Below are 27,500 nucleotides of genomic sequence, written 5' to 3' on the forward strand. Positions count from 1 at the left end.
ATGTTTTATTTTATCTGCAAGAAAAAAACGATTTGATGTTGAACAGAACTCTATTTGTGCCACCCAATGAGAAACGTTATTACCATAGCAACCGGAAGCAGGAACCGCCTCCTGGCGACTTCACAGCATAAGAGTGTTTACTCCTGTACGTTTCACCCCAGACTCTGCTTAAGAACTCTGACTTGGAAAAGTTTTGGGCCTGAAGCCAAAATGTAATCTCCGTCTCATTGGCATTCAGACGACTCGCTCGTCTGGGCCGTGTCTTTCTCCTTCTTTGTCTCTGTGCCTCTGTCCCACTGTCCTGTCCTTGTCGGTGACACTTGGCTCTGTTGCTGCAGGCTAGCAATCAGATTTCCACCTGCTCTCTGCTGGTTTCCATTCGTTTTCTTATTTCCCCGCTATCCTGCAGTCACTTTCTCTTTTCAGCTCAGAGCCATCCCTCTTGCTCTGCACATCCCTCTTGCTCTGCACATCCCTGTCTTTGTAGTCTCCACATTCCTTTCAAACTTTTCAGCTTTTTTTTTTCCTTCAACACCCCTTTAACCTTACTCTCTCCCTCTCTTTCCTTCATTCTCTTTCTTGCTTGCCTCTTCGCTTTCTCCTGCAGACGTTGCCCCAGCCAGTGCCCCTGTGCTCTGAATTCTAATCGTTGGCTTGAATCGGCACGCTTCGCAGGTTCCTGCTGCGACCTGAACCCACCCACCCTTGAGTTTAACAGCCATCATCACCATCCTAACCACACCACCGGCTATTTTACTATTCTGCGATTGATTCTGGCATGCGATTCGGTGTCAACCCTGTCTTTTAATTCCATATAAAAACTTAGACCCGTCCATCAGATCAGGACGATCAACGGCTGTTTTTCGATTCGGATGAGTTTAATGTTCACAAGTCTCTTATCCATTCTGACCACTCATCCTAAACTGCCCAGTGTTTTTCAGGAAAATCCTAAAAGTCCTCCTTTTTCAGCATCTTCTGTATGTATGAGATCCATCTTTTCACACTGTGGACAACTGAGAGACTCGATCACGACTTACAGTATACATAAATGTACAAACCTTCACACCATGCGTTAACCAATAAGTTCTAGGGGGGTGCAAACTTTTGAATAGGATGATCGGCGTATATTGTGAATACTTTATGTGGGAAACTTGTATATATCTTATGTAGCTTATGAAGGACAGTATTATATGAAAAAAAAGATCTTTCCACATAATAATGACACACTAAACAAACACACACACACACACACACACTCACACATACAGTCTTGTTGCCTCCTTGAGCATCAGTGAACGTTTGCACCTTTTGACCGGGTCCCTCAGCATTAAGCGATGAATCTCAACATCATCATATATCAATAGATACTTGAACAGGTGTCAGATATACAGAAGTTTTAAGAGCTCGGGATAAACAAGGGACTCATGAACATCAAACTAAACAAAATATTACAAACATTTTTGTTTAATTGGTTGTGCACTTTTGTGCAAATCCAGTTGTTCTTCCACCTTGTGGACTTCATGGAATGGTCCCTTATGTGAAACAGCTCATTCAGTATAAAACAGTACTGTAGTAAATCAACCCAAATTAAAAAAAAAAATGCTGACCCAGCTTAGTATATTTTTTTTAATTATTAACATGTAATAAATGCGGTCTCACAGTCACATCCACGGTGTTTAAAGACACGTCTACGCTCACCGATCATAACATTTACAGGGCTCTCAAGACAGGCAAGCGTGACATCTCCAAACCCCCCAACACCCCCCCCCCCCAAAAAAAAAATAATTAAATAAAAAAAAATGTAAAAAAAAAAACTTGATTGACGGTGAGGACAGTGTCCCGTCCAGAGACAAACTGATTCGTGTTGAGGTTTTGTTCAAACCGACCATCGAAAATACTCTCTCTAATGAATATTTTTTTTTTCATTAGTCGTTGCCTAAAATCTTACCCAGATACAGTAGTGCTATTTTCTGATTGGCTATTGGGTAGCCTCTTTTTTTGATTGGCTGATAAGTGGCAGACTAATAACTCCAGGCGAGACACGCTTGGTTCCTGCCCGGTTCCATAGAGACAGCGGACTGACACTTTTGGGCGCTGCGGCTTATTATCCCCTCCCCTTTTTTCTATGCTCAGGCGTTGAGACTTAGCTTGGGTCAGCTCCGTGCCCAGTAATCAACCAGGATCTTTTCAATACTACTGGGATTTCAATTTTTTTTTGGATCCAAAGTAACATCTCTGATTCCTAGTGCAGAGATAAAGATGTCAGTTTAACACGACTGACACTATTCATGACCATCAACCTCAATCTCACAGTATTTCACTATTCCATTCAGCGTAGTTCATCCCATGCTCTGTTCATCTGTTGTAGAGCCTCAGGACTTTTTTCTTTTTTTTATTATTATTATTTAACTCTTTATCCTGACATAAGGAGCAAAACACTCCCGACATTTCATTTGCGCGTGTTAGACACTTTCTGTTGTACCGAGAAAGCAAAGACACTTAACCGAACTTGCTCGGAAGTTAGAAACGATATGACACGTCTGTTTCACCCCAGAAAGTGCATTTTCACACGTTTACACCTGAAGAGTTTTCTTTCCTGCACTTTCTTTTTAATTACTGAAGTGAAGTAGTTTATTCGTCTGTGCGCTTCACCTCTATGATATAGAAACGTGTCTGAAGTTAATATTCAGACTTTTATCTAACGAGAATAAAAGCTTCATTACACTATGTAGCACTTCATATCTGAGGAAGGGGAATATTTATTTTATTATTATTTTTTTTATTATTATTTTTTTTTTCAAGAATCATTTTAAGACCTGAAGCAAGCACTTACTGTATGCCCCTTTTCCACCAAAAAGAACCGGGTGCTGGTTCAGACCTACTGGTGCTGGTTCAAAGTTGCTTCCACTGGCAAACCTTCTAAGAACCGGTTTGTCTTTCCGTCGGATCATCCCATCACAGAGCCGAGTCTGACGTCACTGTATACGTGTCACGTTACACAGCAGCGTTAGCACAGCAGCTGCAAACACAAACACATCATCAACAATGGCGGATGTTGCTATACTGTTAATGCTCATGGCTTTGTGAACCTACATTGGCATCCAAACGCGTCGAATCTAACGTGTACGTGCAGCTCCGTGTACTATCATGTGTGCTGATAATTAATCGTATTGAGGTAAAGTAAAAGTGTATTAAACATTAGTATACTTAAGGTACATTATCAAATGCACTAACGGTAGCCCAGTCCCGCCCCCAGCCCCACCCCCAGTCCCTGACACAAGCGGTTCCTAAGTCTAGACCAGCAACGTTTTGGTGCTACTTAAAAACCACTTTTCCTGGTTCAGAGCCGGTACTTTGGCTGTCGAAAAAGAAAGAACTGGTTCTAAATTAGGCTCTGGCTCCGAACCAGCACTCAAACTGCCTCGGTGGAAAAGGGGCATTAGTGTTCATGTTGCTCTGCAGAGAAAGCATGCAGCTGTGAGTTTTCCAGCTGATTATATCTGCGTTTTTGTTCATCGCTGTCTTTACCGTTTCCGTCTCTCTCTCTCTCTCTCTCTCTCTCTCTCTCTCTCTCTCTCTCTCTCTCTCTCTCTCTCTCTCTCTTTATCACACTTTCTGATGTTTTAATTTTTTTAGTTCTTTTTCACATTAACACTTACACCTACAGTACCTTGTTCTCCGTTTACGTCTTTCAGTTGCTGCTGAACCTGGTTTGGGTGTTGGTACTTTTTACCTTTTTTTTTTTTTTTTTTTATTGTTTTCTCAACATGTTTGAGGTGAATGGAGGAGTGAATTTCATAACTTCACCAGACCTCAAGCTTCTGAAAGGAAATGGTCAAAAATCTTCGCATCACAACAAAATGAAAACTAACAAACAAACAAACAAATAAATAAATAAGTTAATAAATAAATAGTGGGAGAAATAAAAATCTGAAAAATACATATTTAATTATCCTTTTTTTACGTAGACTTTTCAGAGATTTCTGAAGGTGATTGACAGCATGAGCGCAGTCTAATTACTGTTAGTATTGTCACTGTTATTTCATGTGGCATTCATGGTTCTCTTTGTTTTATTTTAATACAGAAGAAAAGAATACTGAATTGGACTTGACCACGTGTGAAGACTGGGATGTCAAGACCATCACTAGCGCTCTGAAACAGTTCCTGAGGTAGGAGACTGGCACGACTCACCACGTTACTGTCTTTAGATGTTTGCTGGAGTGTTTTTCATATAGATTACATTTCTGTAAATGTGAACACATTGTGCGAATGGCAGTGATGTTAAATACTACAGTGACCTTTTTTTTTTTTTTTAAGCTACATTTATTTCATAATAATGAAACACTTGCGTCTTGATGACGTTTATTTTATAATTATTTTATAATGACCGTTTTGATTGAGGCTTTTATTCCATGTCACATTTACTGTACTTCATGATGAAACATTTGTTTTATAAGGAGATGATTACATCATAATGACACATTCACGTCATATTGGCACATTTATGTCGTAATACATTTTCATAATTCATAGTAAAACATGTTTACTTCACAATGACACATTTATAATATAATGACATGCCTACTTCACAATGACACATTTGAAATATAATGACATGTTTACTTTGACACATTTATAATATAATGACATGTTTACTTCACAATGACACATTTATAATATAATGACATGTTTACTTTGACACATTTATAATATAATGACGTTTACTTCACAATGACACACTTATAATATAATGACATGTTTACTTTGACACATTTACAATATAATGACATGCTTACTTCACAGTGACACATTTATAATATAATGACATGTTTACTTTATGACACATTTATAATATAATGACATGTTTACTTTGACACATTTATAATATAATGACATGTTTACTTTATGACACATTTGTAATATAATGACATGCTTACTTCACAATGACACATTTATAATATAATGACATGTTTACTTTGACACATTTATAATATAATGACATGTTTACTTCACAATGACACATTTATAATATAATGACATGTTTACTTTGACACATTTATAATATAATGACATGTTTACTTCACAATGACACACTTATAATATAATGACATGTTTACTTTGACACATTTACAATATAATGACATGCTTACTTCACAGTGACACATTTATAATATAATGACATGTTTACTTTATGACACATTTATAATATAATGACATGTTTACTTTGACACATTTATAATATAATGACATGTTTACTTTATGACACATTTGTAATATAATGACATGCTTACTTCACAATGACAAATTTATAATATGACATGTTTACTTTATGACACATTTATAATATAATGACATGTTTACTTTATGACATATTTATAATATAATGACATGTTTACTTCACAATGACACATTTATAATATAATGACATGTTTACTTTGACACATTTATAATATAATGACAAGCTTACTTCACAATGACTTTTTATAATATAATGACATGCTTACTTTGACACATTTATAATATAATGACATGTTTACTTTGACACATTTATAATATAATGACAAGCTTACTTCACAATGACTTTTTATAATATAATGACATGTTTACTTTGACACATTTATAATATAATGACATGCTTACTTCACAATGACTTTTTATAACATAATGACATGTTTACTTCATAATGACTTTTATAGTGTAATGAAATTTTTACTTCATAATGACACGTTTACTACCACAACGACTGAGTTTGTAATATATTTTGGGTGACAGACCTCTATTATTTAGCTATAAAAGGCATAAACACCTACAGTTTTCAGTCAGTGGTAGAAAACCTATTTTTTTTTTTTTTTTTTTTTTTTGGTAATGATTATTTTTTATGTTCAATTTAAACAATAATTCAACCATAAGTCTCAATCATTAATCATGTCTCTGAGAAGTTCCAGTTAAGTCTATGGTATGTGACTATAGAAACATCAGAAACCTTGTTTTCGTGTACTCGGTTTAGTTTAGTCAGCTTGTCGTAGAGAGATCTGGACCAGAATCACACGACCAGGCTCAGTCATCACTGGCTACTTCTACATGTGACTTCACACAGGAAGTGCTTTGATACTGAGGTCCTTGGGTCATGAGATACAAAACTCTTTCCCTTCAGCTGTTCCTCATGAAATGTTTCCTGCTGGGTGATGTATGTTTTCATTCTGTTCCCTCCTGCTTCATGGAAGAACATAGCGGCGCTGTATTCTGCATTTATAATGCTGACATTTTACGTTGTAATACGAGACATTGTGCAATACAACAGTTATACACTGTGCTGCAAGGGCATGTGCATCCTGTTAGATATGCAATTACAGCTAGTTTCAGAGTTACGAAGGACAAGCGTTTCGATGACCCTATCGTAACTATCGGAACCTTGTTAGCCTTCCCAGGAGTCTTAAAAAATGGTGATCAGTATGGGGTAGTATAATGTAATCTGTTAAAAACTGTAACAGATTACAGTACATTTCTCTAACGGAATCTAATAGAAACGTTGTTCGGTAAATAATCCTATCTGCTATAAAAAATGTAACAATGTTGGTGAAATTTTGTAAAATGAAATCGCCAAATCTACGTATCATACACACGTTCAAGCATCGTATCGTATCGTATTCAACAAAACACTCCTCGACGTCTGCATACTTGTACGACGTTAGGTCGTTGATGGCTGCGTTAACTTAGCCATCGGTAGATAAGGATGGCGATGATAAAGGCGCAATAAACACAGGGGAAAAAATGCACGCTCTCACACTGAGACAACTGACTCGGTCCATCGCTAGGGAGACTGAGGCGAGGCATCTCACAAGGCAGCAAGGCGAGTCGCCACATACCACATACCCTGCTACGATTTCCTGCCGTGCAATGTTTAAATATTTATAGAATTTTCTTGTAACGCTAATTATACAACGAAAGCGCTTGTATAGCACTTTTTACAATAGTCATTGTCTCAAAGTAGCTTTACAGAACATAAACATAGAGAAGAAGGTAAACATAGGAATAATAAAAGAAATAACAAAAAATATTTTACAACAATCTTCGGAGTGCAAAAGCAAACGCACATTATACATGATACGGTTAGACAACCACATTATAACTGTTTACAAAGAACTCCTCAGTAGCTTTCAGACAACACCTACACCATGTTAGTCGACTTCGGAGGTTTGTTTCTGCTGTGGAGCTCATGATGTTTCAGTCCATCGTTTATTCACTCAAGCCCTCAGCTCATACACTTTAATGATTGGGGTCTGTTCAGTCAGAGGTTTTCATCACTGAAATTATATTTAGAATATCCCGAGAATTGAATCAGTGTCTTAAATTGAATACATAATACATCTTAATACAAAACCCTTCTCATATTGTTCATCGCACTCACACTTTCTTTCCCTTTCTAGAAGACTTCCCGAGCCGTTAATGACGTACGCCCTGTATAAGGAGTTCATCGTCCTTGCAAGTAAGTGTCTTTACTTACTCGTTATGGTTTGGCCTTTTTTGTTACCCATAAAATCAGAGTTGACCTGTGGTTGAAAGGGTTTAAAAGTGAAATGCTCATATCAAATCTTATCAAAATGTTTGTCTTTAATGTTTTTCTGTTAGAAGATAAAATACTAAAAAAAAAAAAAACTAGAAATTTGATTTGTTTTTAACATTCAATTCTATTTATTTATTTATTTTTAATTTATGTTTTCTAAATTATTGATTCTCAGTCATGCAGAGAGAACATTGTGAACTTTTATTATCCTGGTGGTTTAGTCTAGGAGATTTTAACCCTGATATACAATATATTCAAACATAAATATTTAAAAATAAATAAATAATGAAATAAATAGTCAGTATTTGATGATAATCAGTAATAGACATCTGGAATTTATGATTTTAAAAAAATATCTTTGTTTTTAAGCCTTTTATCCACCATATTTTCTAATTTACTGTTTAATTTAATCACATTATTTAAATTTTTATTAAGTTGATTTTTTTAATGGAGTTTACTATGCTACACTTTGCTTGGTATCTTAGAATCTAAGTTTAAAAAAGTGCTAGAAATAAAAGTATTGTAAGTAAGCGTTTTCTTCTCTATTTGTTCTTTTAAAAAAATATTCTAAAATTCAATTCAATTCAATTCAAGTTTATTTGTATAGCGCTTTTTACAATAGACATTGTCTCAAAGCAGCTTTACAGAACATAAACACAGAGCAGAAGGTAAACATAATTAATGATAAAGGAAATAACGAATAATAAAAGAAATAAGAATTAACAGAATAAAAATTCTAGATTATTATTAGTTGTATATAGTTCACAGTGTGTATGTATTTATTCCCCTATGAGCAAGTCTGAGATGACTCAGGCAGCAGTGGCAAGGAAAAACTCCCTTAAATTGGTAAAGGAAGAAACCTTGAGAGGAACCGGACTCAAGGGGGAACCCATCCTCATATGGGTGACACTGGGGGTGTGATTGTAATATACAGTCAGTTAAATGTTGTATTGGTGTGAGGTTCAAGGACTTCTGATCTCCTGAGTACCACAGAGTCTAACTGGAGATGTCTCAGGATTCTTAGAGTCGGCCTCGGCTCAGTGGATGTCCAAAGGCTTCGTCCCACAGAGGACGATGGGAGCTGGTACAGTGTCTGGATGCCTCGGGATGGGTACAAAGAGAAAAGCAGTGGAAAGGGATTAACATATCTGCCGTTCATAAAAATGCGCTGGTCTGATGTACTGGTGCATGATATTATGGGATGTATTATGTGTACGCCTGACTGAAGAGATGAGTTTTTAATCTACATTTAAACTGGGAAAGTGTGTCTGCGCCCCGAACACTATCAGGAAGACTATTCCAGAGTTTGGGAGCTAAATAAGAAAATGCTCTACCACCTTTAGTAGACTTAGATATTCTGGGAACTACCAGAAGCCCTGAGTTTTGTGATCTCAGAGAGTGTGAAGGATTGTAACGTGTTAGAAGACTAGTTAGATACATGGGAGCTAAACCATTAAGAGCCTTGTACGTAAGTAGCAGCAGTTTGTAGTCAATTCTATACCTAACAGGTAGCCAGTGTAGAGATGATAAAATTGGGGTTATATGGTCATACTTTCTTGTCCTAGTGAGAACTCTGGCAGCTGCATTTTGGACTAACTGTAACCTATTTATTAAAGATGCAGGACAACCACCTAGTAATGCATTACAATAGTCCAGTCTAGAGGTCATGAACGCATGAACTCTAAAAAATAAAAAGAAAATAAATAGAAAACAACAACTTAATATATTATATGACTGGTTAACTTGCTGATGGCAAGGTGCACATATTTGCTCCTTCACATGAAAACCAGGGACAGTTGCTATAGCATAAGTGTAAGGATCGATTTGTTTGTTTATTTCTTTGTTTGTTTCTGACTAGGAGTAACAACATTAATTGCAAAAGTAAAAAATGGAGGGAAAAAAAAGCATGGTGTTGTTCATTAATTAATCCAAATTCATGGCACATTTTATGTTATGCTTGTATATGAAAATAACCCACAACATTTTATGTTATGCTTGTATATGAAAATAAGCCACATATAACTGCCACGTGAATCACTTTATTATGTAAGATTTATTCTTATGAAATTTATGGACTTGACACTAAGTTGTGTGTGATGACAAGTAACACACTAATTACAGGGGGAAAGAATTGATGATGCGCGTGATACAGGATGCAGAATTAAATACATCACCTTCCGTTTTGTGAACAGAGTGCGCGAGTCCGGAGTCCCGCGTTCAGGCTATTCACTGTTTGGTACACAGGCTGCCGGAGAGGAACCGAGAGGTGTTGAGTTTAGTCACCAAACATCTTGCAAAGTGAGTGTTTCTCTCTCCGTCGCTGTATCTACTGTACCAGTTATTTACTTTCCCTCCAGGTCTCCCTTCACTGCCTGTCTTTCTTCTAGTGCATGTGTGTGTGTGTGTGTGTGTGTGTGTGTGTGTGTGTGTGTGTGTGTGTGTGTGTGTGTGTATGTATGTATGTGTGTGTGCATGTATGTATGTGTGTGTGCATGTATGTATGTGTGTGTGCATGTATGTATGTGTGTGTGCATGTATGTGTGTGTGTGTGCATGTATGTGTGTATGTGTGTATGTGTGTGTGTGTGTGTGTGTGTGTGTGTGTGTTTCACACTCAGAGTAAAAAGGCCATCCCTCGTCACCATGCAGTCATTAACCCTAAGGCCTTTTCTTTCATACTCAGTCTTCATTACTTTCTGGGTTTTTTTCTACACACACACACACACACACACACACACACTCACTCACTCACTCACTCACTCTATAGCACAGGGATCTCTGGCTTTCACCAGCATTACCTCAGTCGCCAAGGCAACGGCACACACACACACACGCAGGAAGCTCATAGAAGAGCAAAGTATGACCACACAAATACACACACACATGAACAAACACATCACAAATTTATATATTGGGAGATAAAACCATAATAAATAAGCAGTGCTCTAGATTAATAGCTGCATATTTTTCACAGGATTGCCCCACCTACGCATTTGGAAAATAGTCTGGCTGTTACGTAAATGCTTCTGACTGACTGATGAAACAAGACATTTCCAAATGTTAGCAAGCTGTTCAAACGATTTCCCACCTTTTTAGTGTCCTACATTTTAATATAGTGTAAATAGCAGGAAATTGATGATAAGTACATAATCTCTATTGCTCCTGGTAACTGTGCAGCCTCCATCTTTATATATATATATATATATATATATATATATATATATATATATATATATATATATATATATATATATATATATATATATATATGTGTGTGTGTATATATATATATATATATATATATATATATATATATATATATATATATATATATATATATATAAAAAGCAGGACTCGGAGCCAGCAGATACGCAACTGGAAATAAAATTCGGTTGATCCGCTCTTAAATTCTTCCCCTTAGTCACAGAAGAAGAAGCGCTGGCTCTGAAGCAAGACGGTTAGAGAACCGGAGAGAAAGAGCCGAGATTTCTGCCGTTCTGTATGAAATTCGATTTGAACAATGATTAATTCTCAGTGTCAGTGATTTATCTATCTATCTATCTATCTATCTATCTATCTATCTATCTATCTATCTATCTATCTATCTATCTATCTATCTATCTGTCTGTCTGTCTGTCTGTCTGTCTGTCTGTCTGTCTGTCTGTCTGTCTGTCTGTTTGTTTGTTTGTTTGTTTATACTATTAAAAAGTTATCTCTTGAACTTACTTACTTACTTAATTATTTGTTTACTTATTTATTTATTTGTTTATTTATACTATTAAAAACTCAATCCCGAAATGTGTATCAGACATCTGAGCATCAAGGCTTTATAAATAGAAAGACTTTATAACTTGTCACCCATTTAACACATCAAGCTCGTTTAACACACCGCCTTTACGTTCGCGGCACAACGAGTAAGGCGACAGCATAAATAACGTATAAGAAGGTAGAAAGTCTTAAACCCATAGGAGCTTGAGCCTAAATATACCGCAGAGATCCAGGATGCAACAGTTCTTCACTATGAGAGACTAACACCGAATCTGTTAATTGTGCACTTAGAGATTTTGTTTTAAAGCCTGAGTGCTATAAAGTGTAGGAACAGTTTGTTTGTTTATTTATTTATTTATTTATTTATTTATTTATTTTTACATTCAGCTCTACAAAGACCATGAAGTTCAATAGCTATCACATTCCCAATCCATCAGAACAAGACAAAAGAACAAAAGCAGCGCTAGAACTTAAAAGATTTTTCTCTTCTTAAGTTGACATAGCACTTAAAGAGAGAGAGAAATGCCCCAGAGCTGAAAATCTTAGCCTGGTTTTAATACTAAATACGCATCAGGGAGCCCCACAGAATCTTTATAAGTCAAGATGAGACGATATGAGATAAGTGGTGAGGATCATATGAATAGATGATATGAAATACCATGAGATAAGACGAGAGGATTGCAAGAGAGGAACATCATAAATGAGATAAAATGGGACGTGGTAGCCTAGTGGTTAAGGTGTAGAACTATGTGAGTTTGAATCCCAGGTCCACCAAGCTGCAACTGCTGGGCCCCTGAGAAAGGCCTTTAAACCTCAATTGCTTAGTTATATACAAAAATGAGATAAACTATAAGTCGCTCTGAATAATAGGGTCTGCCAAATGCTGTAAATGTAAATAAAATGAGAGGCATTGTGATGATGAGATGAGCTTAGATGAGACAATTGGTGAAATGAGATAAGAGAAGGAAATAAGGTGAGAGATGAGGAGCTGGGAGGATTAGATCAAATGAGAAGATGAGATGAGATAAAAAGATATAAGAAAAGAAAGGGAGCTGGGGTGAGATGAGATGAGATGAGACAAAATGAGTTAAGATGAGATGCAAAATAGATGAGTTAAGATGGGAGTACAACATGAGAGGAGATAAGACAAAATGAGAGATAATGAGGTAAAAAATGATATAAGGTGATACAAAATGAGATGAGAAAATGAGATACAAGATGAGAAGAGATACAAAATGAGATAAGAAAATGAGATGAGATGATGTTGAGATGGGAAGATCAAGTGAAGTGCTAAAACGAGACGATGAAATAAAATGCAACGAGAATATGAGAGGAGACGAGATTACATTACAATAACATCGGATGCGACAATTTGATTAGAAAAGATAAAGTCAAATATGTTGATCCTGAAGGACGTTTTTTTGCTCGCTTCTGCAATACAGGCAACAGTGAATGAAAACAATGAACTGATTTGAACTTAGAAAACGAACTCTATAATGGGAAATAAAAAATAGAAATCTATTTGTTAGGCCCCAAAGCCTCTCTTTCACCAGGTGTGATTTATTTATTCATCTTTTTGTAGCTCAGCGGTTCCATCAGAGCCGATCGGCCCTATACGTAGGGTTGCCACCTGTCCCGTGAAATACGTGATTTGTCCCGTATTTTACATAGGTCCACATTATACACCATCCCATGAAAATCACCCCACCCGCATTGTGTGGTGACTCGTCCTATTCTGCCCCTGATTGGTTAATACTCGTTGCCATCGTTGGTTTGATTGGTTTGTTTTAGGCTTACAGGCCGTGAATCACGGCCAATCAGAGTCAGAGGAGGGTGGGACGCCACCTCGCCGGCTCTTTTGACAGAGTCAGAGTGACAGAAAATCCATATGAAACGATGACATCTTTAGATATCCCCCCGCGTCCAGCTCTGGAAGATCTTTTGCAAGTTTGCAAGTTATAATTACTAAGTTTGATCTGTTAATTTAATAATAAGTTAATAAAATATGGTTCACATCACACAAGTTCCTCCAAAAGCTTATTTTTGGTGTTCTCAGTCACACTTTGTTGGCTTATATTTATTATTGTCATAGCTGTGTATTCAATATGACCACTTAAGTTGTGATAGTGAGAGTGCATCTGTTCACACTGATTTCAATAGCAGATATCTTATTATAATGTCCATTGGTATCAATCTTAATATTTTTATGAATACATGTTTTAAGTTATGATATACCTGTATATATATATGATAATATATATATGAATTCTGTATTGAAGCAACCTTACCTATACGCTCACCACGAAAATTGCGTAGGGCCCCGCAAATTACGCAAGGCCCCGCCTCATTTTACAGTGCATGTTAATGTTTACTGTGTAGATGACAGTAGCGGAGCTATCCATTTGGCCATGAAAAGAGAAAAAAGAAACAAAATGAGAGTGAAATGCGAGAAATCAGGTAAACTTGTGTTCTCTTAAAAGTTTGATGTCAGCAAGAGCAAATAACAGTAAAGTTAAGTTGGCGTGATTCTGTCTCTAGTCTCTATCTGTCTAGATAAATTAGCTATGCTATGCTGCCAGTGCAAGTGTGAATGTGGCAAATGGTTAACATGGCTCACGGGTCAGGTAGGAGGGCCCATTAGCAGAATTTTTCTTAGGACCCCAAGGAGGTCAGGTTCGGCTCTGGGTTCCTCTGAGTTTTACACCTTTATTGTTTCTGGTAGTGTTTACTGTATTAATTATACATTTAAGAAAAGTAAGTACGAATGAACCGTGCAATAACTAAACTAGTCTTGTCTGGAAATAATTTAATAAATAATGTCAAATATTAACATACTATATTTAACATGGATTAGCAACAAAAATGTGAGAATTAAAATGGTATCCACTTTAACGAGGAAGTAATAATAATAATTAAAAATGAAATCTTTGAGCATTGCAGCATGTCCCTCTGTTCAAACGTCAGCTGTTCTATAGTTCTACGTATAACCCTGAGATTTTTCTCTGTCGGAAAGCACAAACAGTTTCAATTAGAGTTTAGTTTCCTTTTATTAGGCTTGCGAAACTTCTTTAACCGTTTGAAAGACACTTGAAGAACTCATTTCTAGAAATACACACAGACTGGAACTAACCTTGCTTCCTGCTGAGTGAATTACAGTTAAAAGTTAAAGTGCTGACAAAGCGTCCAATCCAGTTGTCTATTCTGCTTAATCTGAGGGCGGAACTAATCCCTAATTAGGTATTTAATTAAAATGATAAAGTGCTCATCTTTTCATACTATGTCAAATATGTCTGTATACATTTTTACTATATTCTATTTTATCTTCGTTACATTTCGTTATTTTAAAATACGTCTACGATGTTTTATTCCAGTCAGATTATTTTTTTTTTGCTTTACGTTAACATTCAGGGCATTTAGCATACCCATTTTACATGTATCTAATTTTTTACAACTGAGAAAATGAGAAACTTTTGGTCCAGCTTGAGGTCCGGTACCTTAAACACTAGGCTGCCACATTCCCCTTGTATTATATGTATGTCCACTGTTGTGCCGTAGGATCAGTAACTCAGGCACATCATTTCATTCCATTACATCATATGTGAGTAATATATAGTATATGTGACGTAAAAAGGCACCTTGAACCGTTGTGAGGAAATATTTGCAAAGTGAGATTGATTGCATGTTTTGAATGAAATGAAAGCAGTGTAGATTCCGAAACATAAACCTGTTTAACAGTTTAGTTCAATTAAACGTCTGATTGAGATTATGTTCTCTTAATAAATCTCATCTCATGAAGTGGAAGATTAATGTTATTCGTGATGATGAAGATGATGTATCTCACGATCTCTCTCTCTCTCAGTGTGGCAGACCACAGCAAGCAGAACCTGATGACGGTAGCGAACCTGGGCGTGGTGTTCGGTCCTACCCTCATGCGGCCTCAGGAGGAGACCGTGGCGGCCATCATGGACCTCAAGTTCCAAAACATCGTGGTGGAGATTTTCATAGAGCAGCACGACAAGGTGACACTTTCCCCTCCTCGACACAGCCGGAATCAGGAGTGACGTTTGAGCGATTAGAATTATTCGGTATCTCATTATCACTGGCTGATCACAGGTAAAAGGGTGTCAGAATTAAGTTCACGGATTAGAGACGATAAAATACCGCTGCACTCGAAAATGAGAAGGAAATAGCAGCTTTTTGGAATGTGGCTGTGAGACAAAAAGTCAGCACAGAGGATCGTTCCATTTCGTTGTGTGATGCTTGGATCGTGGGCTCATGAACACTAGGTGGAGCTCTGTATGTTCATGCGGTGTTTAAACACACGGCTGCAAACACACATCTGGGTTTCGGCTGCGTTTCGAGGAAAAACGTCGATTTAAACTTCTGTAACTTGGACAATCCTTAACATTGTTGTTAATTCACAGCATGGGCTTGAGATTAATTTGGCATTGATTTGTCTGACTTTATAGAAATGGAGAGTTCTTCATTGAGGGCTTGAGGGATTCCTATGTATCTGATTGACATGTATTTGATTCAGGCAGGCTTCTCATTCCCAGACAAGCTCAGACATCAGCGATGGTTTAATGTAAAGGTTCACCGTGACGTAGCATCCTCCTTCCTTTAAAGGGCATACAGATTTAAATGTATGTATTTATTATTTTATTTTTTGAGAAATGTTTCCATTATTTTTGACATTTAAAATGGGATCCTTTTTCATACTAACAAAATATCTGAAATAAAAGTGCAATATGATAAATGTTTAATAAAATGTCATTCTATTAATCAAGAAACTTGTTCAACATAGAAAATAAACCAAAAAACCATCAGAGCTAAATTTAATTACATTTATAGTGTATAGTTATAGTTTTGCCCCCTCACTAACCGCACTCTATGGCGTCGAGATGGGTAGAGAGGAGAGAAAGAAAGAAAGAAAGAGAGAGAGAGAGAGAGAGAGATGAGAGATGAGGAAGAAAGGAAGAGAGAGGGAGAGAGAGAAGAAATGAGAGGGAGAGCAAGAGCGAAGAAAGAAAGAAGGAGAAAGAGCGGTGGAGAGAGAGAGAGCGAGATAAAACAGAGAGAGATAGGGTGGATAGATAGCGAGAGAGAGAGAGAGAGATCGAGAGGTGGTAGAGAGAGAGAGAAGAGAGAGAGAGGAAGAACGGACAAAGATGAGAAAGCTAAAAGAAGATGGGATGGTGGATAGCGTCTAGTAAGAAAAAGAGAGCGAGAGAGAGAGAGAGGGAGAAAAAAAGGGAGAGAGGAGAAAAAAAGGAGAAGAGAAGAAGAGAGAAAGAGAAAGAGAGAGAAAAGAGAGGGGGAGGGGGGGGAGAGAGGAAAAGAGAGAGAGAGAGAGAGAGAGAAGGAAGAAATAAAAAAGAGAGGTAAAAAGATGGTCTATCGATGCGCGATCTCTCTATTCCTAAACCAGTCTCGTGCTCTCGCCTCTCTCTCTCTCTCCCCCTTCTCTTTCTCTCGCTCTCTCTCTAACCCCCCCCCCCCCCACCTGACTGGCCTCTGGCTTTTAAATATTATTAAATATTTAAGAATTGTTTTACGTATCACGTGTGTGTTAAATGCCCACAAAATTCGACCCAAATGTCCTATAATTACAGGACCATCAGGAGCGTCTCACAGCTTCGTAGGAATGTCATATTATAATGTATATTTTACTCAATAATCTGGCTTTTTCTTTAACGTACTAAATCCTCTTGGACGGTGGTCCAGGGAAAGTACTTAATAAGGTACTGAATTACGTGGAAGATAAATACCAAACTTACCGAGGTGATACCTTGAAGGGACAAACATTGTTTAGTACCTTTTACGAGATATTTAGGTACTTTTGTTTTTATAACAGACAGACAGAATAGGTAATTAAAATAATAATAATAATATGCAAATTCCTCCCTGAGCTTTACACACTTGAACCTGATTGGCTGATCTTTTTTTATGACATAACAACCCTGAACTAACTGTCCAATACTTACTCAGATTTTCAGGAAAAGTGGTGCAGTGGTAAATTTCACGCGGAAATTCGAGCAGCCCTCAAATCAATTATTCATTCCAAAAAGTACAATTTATATAAGTTTAGAGCGAGCTGAATATTTAAATTTCACCTCGGCTGTACGGGGTATTTTTAGTCGTTCATCAATCAACACTCGGGAGCAGCAGAATCTCCAATAAAGTACACAGCACATCACCTATAGATGATTACTGTGGAGTTTGTGCTTCAGATTTTTTTTTTTTTTTTAAAGTTGGAGCGAGTGTGGTGTTGAGGCAGCGACTACACATGCGAGCAGATATGCAATGCTCTCTCAGGCTACATCTTGCCAGACTGCTGATGGCCCCAGATGCTCTGAGCAGACAGTATTTTGCATTCATGTCCATCTGTAGTGAAGCAGAGAGAGGAGTGAAGAGTGTGTCTGGGGATTGGAGGAGCTGTGAGAGAAAGAGCGCAGAAAGAGAAGTCTCTAACTGACATCTCCTGCATGGGAGAGAAAGGAGCATGGATAGAGGGTGATAAGGAAGGAAGGAAGGAAAGAAGGACAGAAGGGAGGCAGCCTGGGAAAATGGTTCAGGGGATGTAGAGGGCGATGAGAAAGGAGCTCTGAAAGGAGGCATGCTGTTGTCTGAAGTTCTCTGGTATCAGATTGCAATCCCTTTCTCCATCCCTTCCATCACTGCTGTGATTTCTCGCTCAGTTCCGACGGAAGCTTCCAGACTTCGGGCTAATTTAAGTCTTTTTAATTCTACTTCCGAAGATCTCCTCGATTCGGACATTCCTTAGACTTGTAACAGCCAGTCTGCGGTTTCAGTCTGATTCTGGTCTTCAGCAGTTCAACATGTCACATGACTTCACTATAAATACATCTGTGACCAGAATCCAGAATATGTTTAAGAACATGGGTTTTAAATATGGTACAAACAAACAAAACAAATCCAGGACAAAAGTTATGGAAAAGAACGAATCAGGATTCGGTCATTAAAAAAACGTCTCAAACTTCCTGTGAAGCAGAATAAATGTTAAAATGTAAAAGTGTTATTGGGGGGAAAAAGAAAGAATATGACGTAATTAGAATTCTAAAAGCATTCTGTTGACTATTTGGCGTAGATTTGTTTTTAAGGATTGTTCTAATTTATTTCAGTGACAGGTTGTAACACTACCAAATGTGGAAAAATTTAAAGGTAGTGAATATTTTATTAACTATGAAAGTAAATACTGTATTAACTATATCTACATATATAAGGCCTGAACTACTTCTATTTGGACAAGACACGTTCATTTGAGAGTACACACACACACACACACACACATACACTGTTCTGAGAAAGTTTGCTTAGACTTTTCCTTCACCCTCACAAGGTCTAACCCGTTTTTGCTTCTTTTTCTTGTTTAAGATATTTGGAGATGCTCCGAGCGATTGTCCGTCTTCGTCTCTCTCTCTGCTCACCGCTCCAGCGCGTCAGTCTAAGAAGCAGGCACGCCAGAGCCGCCCGCTGGCTGTGTACAACCCCCTGGACATCCACACAGGTAGGACAGGCTGAACACTCATCCATGGAAAGCAGGAATGAGTGAGCTACACAAATAATTCATCATTGCTTGACATTCGATTGTGGTGCTCTTTAACCCAGAGGCTTGGAGATGCAAAGTTTATGTCTGGTGCATAGCTGGTGCTAAAAACTTGCACAAGAACTAGCGACCAGTTGGTTACAACTAATTGGTACTTGGAAAATTTCATCTTGGAAAAACTCATTAAGTAACTTGTTTAGTTAGCATGGTGTTAGTAAGTTATGCTAGGATGGTAAGTTGGTAAGATTGGATTTGAAGGTGAATGTATTTAGTAAGGAAGGTTACTAGGATGATTTAGTGGGGTGGGGGTTACATGTTATCTTAGTATGTTAAGATATGCCAATAAGCTTAATTAGTAGGATAAGTTTGGAAGGAAGTTTAGTTTAGTAAGTTACAAATAGAAGTTTGTAAGTGGGTTAATTAAGTCAGCAAGTTAACATACTAGGGTTAGTTAAAAAGGTAAGTTAGCACAGTAAATTGTTAGGGTAAGTTAGTCAGGTGAATTAAGTTTCTACAGTAAAAAAAAATAGTCAACTAAGATGATAAAGTATGGTAAAGTTAATAAAGTAAGTATGTTAGTGGTTTTTATTATAGAAAAAAAAGTCTGGTGAGGCATTTCAGTAAGTTAAGTGAAATTAAGTTAACTTTCTAAATTAAGCCTGGTAGGGTAAATAAGTAAGTTACGTTAATAAGAATAGTTTGTAAAGCATGTCATTAAGAAAAGTTAGCAAGGTGTTGTAAATAAAATAAGTCCTTTAACTTGGTAAGATCGGTTTGTAGGCCAGATTAGTAAGTAAAGACACTATGATAAGTTATTATGGTAAGTTAGCAAATTAATTAACTGACTAAGGGATAAAGGTAAAATAATAGTATTGTTAAAATATTAATTTAGTAAGATAAGTCATTAATTTGCTATTTATCCAATCCACCCATTTTCATTAATACTATGTATTAGCAACTTAGCAACTTACTAACATACTTTAGGTTCAAACTTTACCATTGTTGAAATAAATGAATTGAATTTAATGTGTAAGATATATATATTAATAATGTACTTAGGTACGGTATGTTAGCTAGTGAGTAAGTTAGTAAGGTTCAGAGAAGAATGATAAGTAGTAAGTTAGTTACTTTTGTATGTTAGTTATGTTGTTCAGAAGCTTATGGGCTAGTAGTTTTGTTTTCCTACTGTGTCGTTATCTGCTTAAAAACCCACACTGAGGTGGAAAACGTAGCAACGTTAGAGACAAACAGTGAACATATGAAAGCACCGTAAACCACACATAGCACTAAACCACACTATTTAACTAATACTCTGGCCTAGGAAGAATGATGGTGTGATTTTTGTGAAGATTAGGTCCAGGTGAGTGCGTAAGCTGTCCGTCTCTGTCACAAGTTTCCGCCAAGAGTTTTGAAAGTGTTCTTCCATCAGAAAGTAAGCCAAATCCACACAGCAGATCCCCTTTAAATCCTGAGACATGAAACTTCCAAGAGAGTGTGTCTGAAAGCCCTGGTCCTCACCGCTACTGTCTACAACTACAGTGAAATATACAGCCATGACTTCCTAGTCTTTCACCACATCGACCTCTGACCAAGTGTGAGTTCTCCAATGGTTCTTAGCCACACCTAATCCTTTTAATAATCTTTATTATCATATAAAAAAAATAAAATCATATTCAGTACAGTAGAAATACAATCTTACAATCCTAGCCACAGAAAAGAGAAAGATGCACGAAGATACTTATGGTTTTTATTAGTTAAATATCAAAACCGCAACATCTGTCCTTTTTGTTTTTCCAAAGCTTTTTCCAGGCTGCCTCTTCAATTTCTTGCAGGCTAAAACAGGTTTTGACATTTTATAATCCCTTTGATTATTTAGTTGGCTTCTCTTTAGATTCTGGATTTGTTTCAGCCATCGTTTTAGGTCTAGAATACAGCTAGCAGGCATCGTTGAGGGAAGAAATAGCAATTACACAAGCTTATTTATAATGACCGGTTTGTGTTTGTCTAATGTGGATTCACAAACAGTCGCTGCTTAACACCTGCAGGTTAATCTCGTACAGGACAAGCTGCATGTTGTGTTGTGTGGCAAATATAAATGGAGGACAACTATAGGAGGAAAAGAAGAAGATGTCAGAAAAAACAGCGTTGAATATTTCCACAAGCCTTGGACCGAATTTTTGAAGTAGAGCTCAAAATCCAAATATCTTTACACATCTGTAATTGTTTACAAAAGGGACTAGGGCTAAAGTTAAAAAAAAAAAAAAAAAAAGAATCTTTTTAGAAACTATATGAATTTTTAAAGCATTAGACAATTAATGTTTGGGTTTCAATTATTTTAGATCTAAAAATTCTGTCAGTAATATATTAGGTTTATATTGTAGGACAGTAAGCTGAGGTAATAAAATAAGTTTTTAAATTAGCTTAGCAGAGAAAGTTAGTAAGGTAAAGGAAATGACTTTAATAAGATTATTTTATTAAATTAGTAAGGAGTTGCAGTTTTGGTTTTGTTTTTTGTTTTTACAGTAAAATTGTATTAAGAAAAAAAGAGACTAGAATAAAGATACTAAAAATAATTTAGTAAGTTCGTTCGGTTCATTTCAATGTATTTGTATAGCGCTTTTAATAATACACATTGTCTCAAAGCAGCTTTAAAGAAGTATGAAAACAGAATAAAACATTTTAAGTTTCAGATTGTTACTACATCTCTAACGATTTTCCCTAATGAGCAAGTTACTTATGTTGGTTTGTAAAATAGGAACGTAAGCTAAGTTAAGATACGATATTTTTATCTGAAAGGGACTTGAATGTTCAGACCACCCTGAATTTGGGCAGGAAAAATAAAGCAAGTCTGGAATTTCCCCAGTGTTGCAATGAGACTTTTCAGATGAAAGCAGATAAACTTCTCGGAGTATCACCTGCAAGCCGTGGGATTAGCTCCAGGTTTCAGTACGGTTACAGGGCATTCACATTTACAAGAGTCTTTTGATATTTTGCTCAGATCAGATCTGTCTGTCTAGCCATTTTTAAATAAACAAACAGGAAGCGCTTTACATACATAACCGCAAGCGTCTCGTGTTTAGCTTTAATACGAACTTCACGTTCCCACAAAACGCCACAGATACAATTTAATGAAATTTATTTTTAGAGCACTTTTAACAGTTTACAAAGTTTCATTCGGTTTAAAGTTTAAAAAGTAAGTTATTATTTATCTCTGATACAGTATTTATCTCTAATGATCAAGTCTGAGGTGACGGTGGTGAGGAAAGTCTTCCTGAGATGATATGAGGAAGAAACCTTGAGGGGAACCAAACACAGAAGTGAACCTCATCCTCATTCGGGTGACAGGAAATGATGTTAATGTAAATAATGTCCTTTCTACGATGGTAAAGTTTCTTTAAGTTGCTTTCCGCATTGTTCAGTTCTGTTCCTCACATACGGTCACTGCAGTCACTGTCCTCCATTTTTGGCTAGCTGTGTTGTTGACATGAGCCTGTGTGCTAAAGTTGGTGGGGGAAAAAAAAAAATCATGTGACTCCTATCTGACTGATCTGAGAAGTCACATGACCATATATCAGATTTTATGTATCTAGGACACTATCCACATGCAAAAATTCTTCAAAACGGAAAGTTCTGTCTTCTTATTATCACGAGCTGTTTTGCGAGCGGCAGTTTGAAAATACTCTGCGACTGGAATCACACGCTCCGGAGGAAGCGATGTGCCGATCTCGATTTTCCTAAAAGCATCAGAGGTGATAACGTATGATGTGGCTGAGACGTGCGAGAATAAAAATCAGCTGAAATCGGGACTGAGAAATGAATAATGATTTTGGGGAAACCAACAGGGATAAATCTCAAATGTGAAAAGCACACACACACACACGCACACACACACTCACACACACACACACACACACACACACACACACTCTCACACTCACACACTCACACTCACAGCTAGAGCTTTGCAGCTGAGCTCAAAGTGCAGCTGGATGATGGTTATGTCATACTTCAGAGATGTTTCTGCACTCTTTGAGCTCAAACGAGCCCAGCCATGCAAGCAAGCAAAAAGCAAGGAAAGGAAAAAGAAAGCTCTTGGTTCCGTACTCTCTTTTAATCACACACACACACACACACACCCTTGCCTCCCCTTGCAGTTGAATTAAGCTTTAATTGCCTCATAACTAAACCAAAGCCTTTTCCTGTCACTCTATCTCCCGCGCAGTGTCTCCGTCCTCTGAGAACGTCTCTCCGATCCCCGATGAAGCCTCTCTGAGCAGTAACGAGTCCGTATCCTCGCATTCCTCCACGGGGTCAACCTCAGAAACCCCTCCGGAGAAGACCAAGAATCCCCATGGCAACACCGCGGCCAACCCCCAGAACTCTGGGTAAGCGACTGAAGTCCTGATGGTTTCTCAAACATCTGTATTTCAATGACACCAACGGTCACTTTGTATGATGTTTTAAAGAAATAAATTCGGTTGATTGTATTCAGCCATATATTTGACCATTTGTCGCTATGGTTACGTGCCTTTTTTTTGTACGTCATACATCAGGGCAAGATCAACGATTGGTAAATCAACAGCTGGGTAATAGAACGGATGGTAAAACGTTCTGTATTTATCGACTCATCCGATCGGTCCGTCCTAACGGGGCGGCTCGTCTCTGCATAAGGTTTAGTCTGAATATGTTCAGGTGTTTGTGCATCTGTAATCAACACCGTTTGTACAGGGTACTGGTGACTTTTGGGATATGTCACACTCTCACATCTCACACTCCTTCTCACCCTTTATGAATAATGAAGTTTGTCCGGTTAGTTCAGGGTCTGAGTAATTCACAGTACGGCTGTTTTTGTTTGCTAGGAATTTTTTTTTAAGTTTCTCAAGTTCTCAGCTTCTCTGTTCGTCTTTCTGTCTGTCTTGGAGTGGCTCTGAGCTCGGGGCAGCTGGCCAGATCTGAATGCTGATGTAGAAAGTATACGCTTTTCCTTCACACTTTTCAGTATCCTCCTTTCTTGTATTATTCTAAAACCCCGAATCCCCCAGTCCACCAATCCCACCCACAATACCCCCACCCCCCACCCCTGCCCACTCCCTCGGTGATCAGGATGGGTTCTATAATATACTGGCTTTAGATGGACAAATAAAAAATGGATTAACAGCAGTTACCTGATACCGTTTCTGCCCTCTGATTGGTCAGATGCATTAAAATGTTAGTCAAGAACAATCGCATGGAAAAAAAAGTTGGCTTACGATCGGTCAGATAAAGAAACCGTATTAGTCAAAATTGTAAACAAGTGATGGAGATCAAATGTGGTTCACCATTACTATACTGGCTTCTGATTGGTCAGATACAAAGGTATTGAAATCAAAAGCAGGCACATTATAATATACTGGTGTCTGAAATAGTCAGAAGCCAATACATTATAATCTATCGGTGTCTGATTGGTCAGAGAGAACATGGTGGTCGGGAAAGGTTGCATGATATACTGGCTTCTGACTGGACAAATAAATAAAATAAAGGGAGCAAAATGCTTTTCCATGATAATATACTGCTCTCTGATTGATCAGATGCAATTAAATTGTAGTCAGCAACAATGCCATATTTAGCGTATTATTGGTCAGATAAAGAAACGAGGGTAGCCAATAGCAGTCACATGATATTATACTGGTGTCTGAGATAGTCAAGCGGTCATATTATACTGTACTGGCCTCGGATTGGTCAAGAAAAATAGAATGGTAGCCAAAATCAGTCACATGATGGATATACTGGTCTCTTATTGGTCAGATTTAAAAGAAGGTTTAGTCAAAATACGTAATGATATACTGCGAATATACTGAGCTCTGATTGGTCAGAAGGGGGGCACGGTGACTTAGTGGGTAGCACGTTTGCCTCACACCTCCAGGGTTGGGGTTCGATTCCCGCCTCCGCCTTGTGTGTGTGGAGTTTGCATGTTCTCCCCGTGCCTCGGGGGTTTCCTCCGGGTACTCCGGTTTCCTCCCCCGGTCCAAAGACATACATGGTAGGTTGATTGGTATCTCTGGAAAATTGTCTGTAGTGTGTGAGTGAATGAGTGTGTGTGTGTGCCCTGCGATGGGTTGGCACTCCGTCCAGGGTGTATCCTGCCTTAATGCCCGATGACACCTGAGATAGGCACAGGCTCCCCATGACCCGAGGTAGTTTGTATAAAGCGGTAGAAAACGAATGAATGAATAAATGATTGGTGTATGACAGATGTATTAAATTGATGTTCATAATCAGTAATATGGTCATAATCATAATGTATACTTACATTATAATTTACTGACCTCTGATTGGACCTAAAATAAATATGCTCACTTATAAAGAAAGAGATAAAGGAAATAGATTGCACTCTTCCCTCTGATTGGTCGGATAAACCACAAGTATTACACAGTTATATACCGGACTCTGATTGGTCAGCTGAAGACAGTAGTCCCGAGATTTTGAGAATCTTGAGCACTGGATTATTGTACGTAATTTCTCCAAACACAGCAGGAGATCTTCTGCTGTCAGCAGTTCATCCTTTCTGCTTAGACCACGGACGGTGCCATGCGGTGGGTTTGAGCTGACGACGGTTTCAGAAATCACAGATTTTAATTCCATCCGTCGTGATTTACATGCCAGAAAACAGCCTGAAGTCTGTGACACTTTGAAGCAGTAAATCTGTCCCCACTTCACCTGTCCTTCAGCTTCACGTGTGAAAGGTCAGAATTCTGATTAGCACAGCTTTGATATAGCAAGCGAAGAATCTCACGTGTCTCTCCGGGGTGGTAACCATAGTGACAGCGACGTAACAGACACATGTCCAGAGAGGATTTTGAAAATATTTTAAACCCACTGATGACATGGATGATTTTTTTTTATAAGCCACAGTATTATTATTATTATTATTATTATTATTATTATTATTATTATTATTATTATTATTATTATTATTATTATTAATACAGACTGGATACAGTATCTATGCTGTGGCGTGGTGGAAAAATGTGATTAGTGCCTCACCCAATGACACGCCAGTCCTTCAGCTTCGCCCACTCGTTCATTTACTTACTTCTTCACTCTCTCACTCTTCAGCGATCACACACTCATGCTCCAGTCTGTCACTGACTCACTCTCTCCGTCCCTCTGTCCCCAAACAACAACATTCCAGTCTGCATACAGGCGTCTGTCTTCCTATTTCCAGCCCCTATCCTCCTCTCTCTTTCTGTCTTTCTCTCTCCCTCTAACTCCCCAACTCTTCTGTGTCTCTTGTTCAGTTTCTCCCTTTCTCTGTGCGTCATTTGTCTCTTGGCCTGGAGTCATGATCACAGACGGGGCTTTGCTTATGTAACACTGCACCCCCCCAACACACACACACACACACACACACACACACACACACACACACACACACACAAACACCACTTCTTTGTGTCTTTCTCGTTTTTCTCTCTTTCTCTATCTTTCTGCCCCCCATCTTGCTCTGTCTTTTTCACCCCTTCACTTCTGCAATACTTTTCCTATTCTCTCTCTCTCTCTCTCTGTTTGTCTTTCATTTTTCTCTCGTTCTGTCCTTCTGTTCCCCATCTTGCTCTGTCTCACTCTCTCATTTCTGCAGTTCTCTCTCTCTCTCTCTCTCTCTCTCTCTCTCTCTCCCCCTCTCTCTCTTTCTCTCTCTCTCTCTCTCCCCCCCTCTCTCTCTCTAAGCTAGTGCAGGAAATGGTGCACTGTAACATGGTAAATCCTGCTTTGTGTGTGTGTGTGTGTGTGTGTGTGTGTGTGTGTGTGTGTGAGAGAGAGAGAGAGAGAGAGAGAGAGAGAGAGAGAGAGAGAGAGAGACAGGTGGCCGCACTCCTCTGACTGTAAACACGGCTCGTGCAGTGAGGACATTGGGCTTATTTACTCGTCTAACGACCTCCCCGCTGCTGTCCACTGACTCACTGTAACACGCCGCCTGTGCATCACTATGCATTTCTATATACAGCACCATGCAAATGTTTACACCCCTGTGGGAAAACTAGACAAATCTAATTCATAACAACAACAACACTGTGTCAGAGATTCTCCTTATCATCACGTCAAACAGATAAGCATTCACCCTGTCGCCAGGAGACGGCAAGATCGAATCCCGATTATGCCACAGCCATCTGTAGCCGGGATCCTACAGAGCAAAATTGGCTGTGATCTTAGAGTGGGAGGGGCCTACAATGTCTCTCCTGTCAATCACACAGACACTAGCCAATCATGGGCCACTCTGAGCATGTGCAAATCAAGTCTCTCTCCAACACTCCAAACCATCATCTAAACTTCATTTCTGTCTTGTTTTGTCAACTTGTCTCGTCTCGTCTTGTCTTGTCTCATCTCGTCTTGTCTTACTTTATTTTATATGAACTTATGCTGTCTTCTCTTATCTAGTCCCATTATATGGAGTCTTGTCCTACCTGCCCTTGACCTTTCCTTATCTTTGTTTATCTTGTCTGATTTGTCTTGCCATGTCTTATCTTTTTCTGTCTTATTTTTCCAGTCCTTTCTTTATTTGCCTTATTTGGTCCTATTTAGTCTTGTCTTAACTTGTATTGTGCCTCATGTGCTTCTCTAGTTT

The 27,500-nt window shown here is 38.1% G+C and overlaps 1 protein-coding gene across 4 annotated transcripts in view; it reads left to right on the top strand.

Moving 5' to 3' along the window:
* The window catches only part of arhgap10 (Rho GTPase activating protein 10), an 87,606-nt gene that overhangs the window by 49,504 nt on the left and 10,602 nt on the right, over positions 1 to 27,500 (top strand). For 3 of the 4 annotated variants that reach the window (XM_047812552.1, XM_047812550.1, XM_047812551.1), the window contains 6 exons: positions 4,085 to 4,169; positions 7,428 to 7,486; positions 9,757 to 9,862; positions 15,191 to 15,350; positions 18,727 to 18,859; positions 23,121 to 23,283. In XM_047812552.1, coding sequence (XP_047668508.1) covers positions 4,085 to 4,169; positions 7,428 to 7,486; positions 9,757 to 9,862; positions 15,191 to 15,350; positions 18,727 to 18,859; positions 23,121 to 23,283 — 706 coding nt within the window. Of the gene's footprint in view, positions 1 to 4,084; positions 4,170 to 7,427; positions 7,487 to 9,756; positions 9,863 to 15,190; positions 15,351 to 18,726; positions 18,860 to 23,120; positions 23,284 to 23,451; positions 23,671 to 27,500 lie in introns of those variants that run through there. The other variant, XM_047812553.1, reaches the window with a different exon arrangement.

The sequence above is a fragment of the Tachysurus fulvidraco genome, chromosome 4 (genome assembly GCF_022655615.1).
Source record: "Tachysurus fulvidraco isolate hzauxx_2018 chromosome 4, HZAU_PFXX_2.0, whole genome shotgun sequence".
Taxonomy (NCBI): Eukaryota; Metazoa; Chordata; class Actinopteri; order Siluriformes; family Bagridae; genus Tachysurus; species Tachysurus fulvidraco.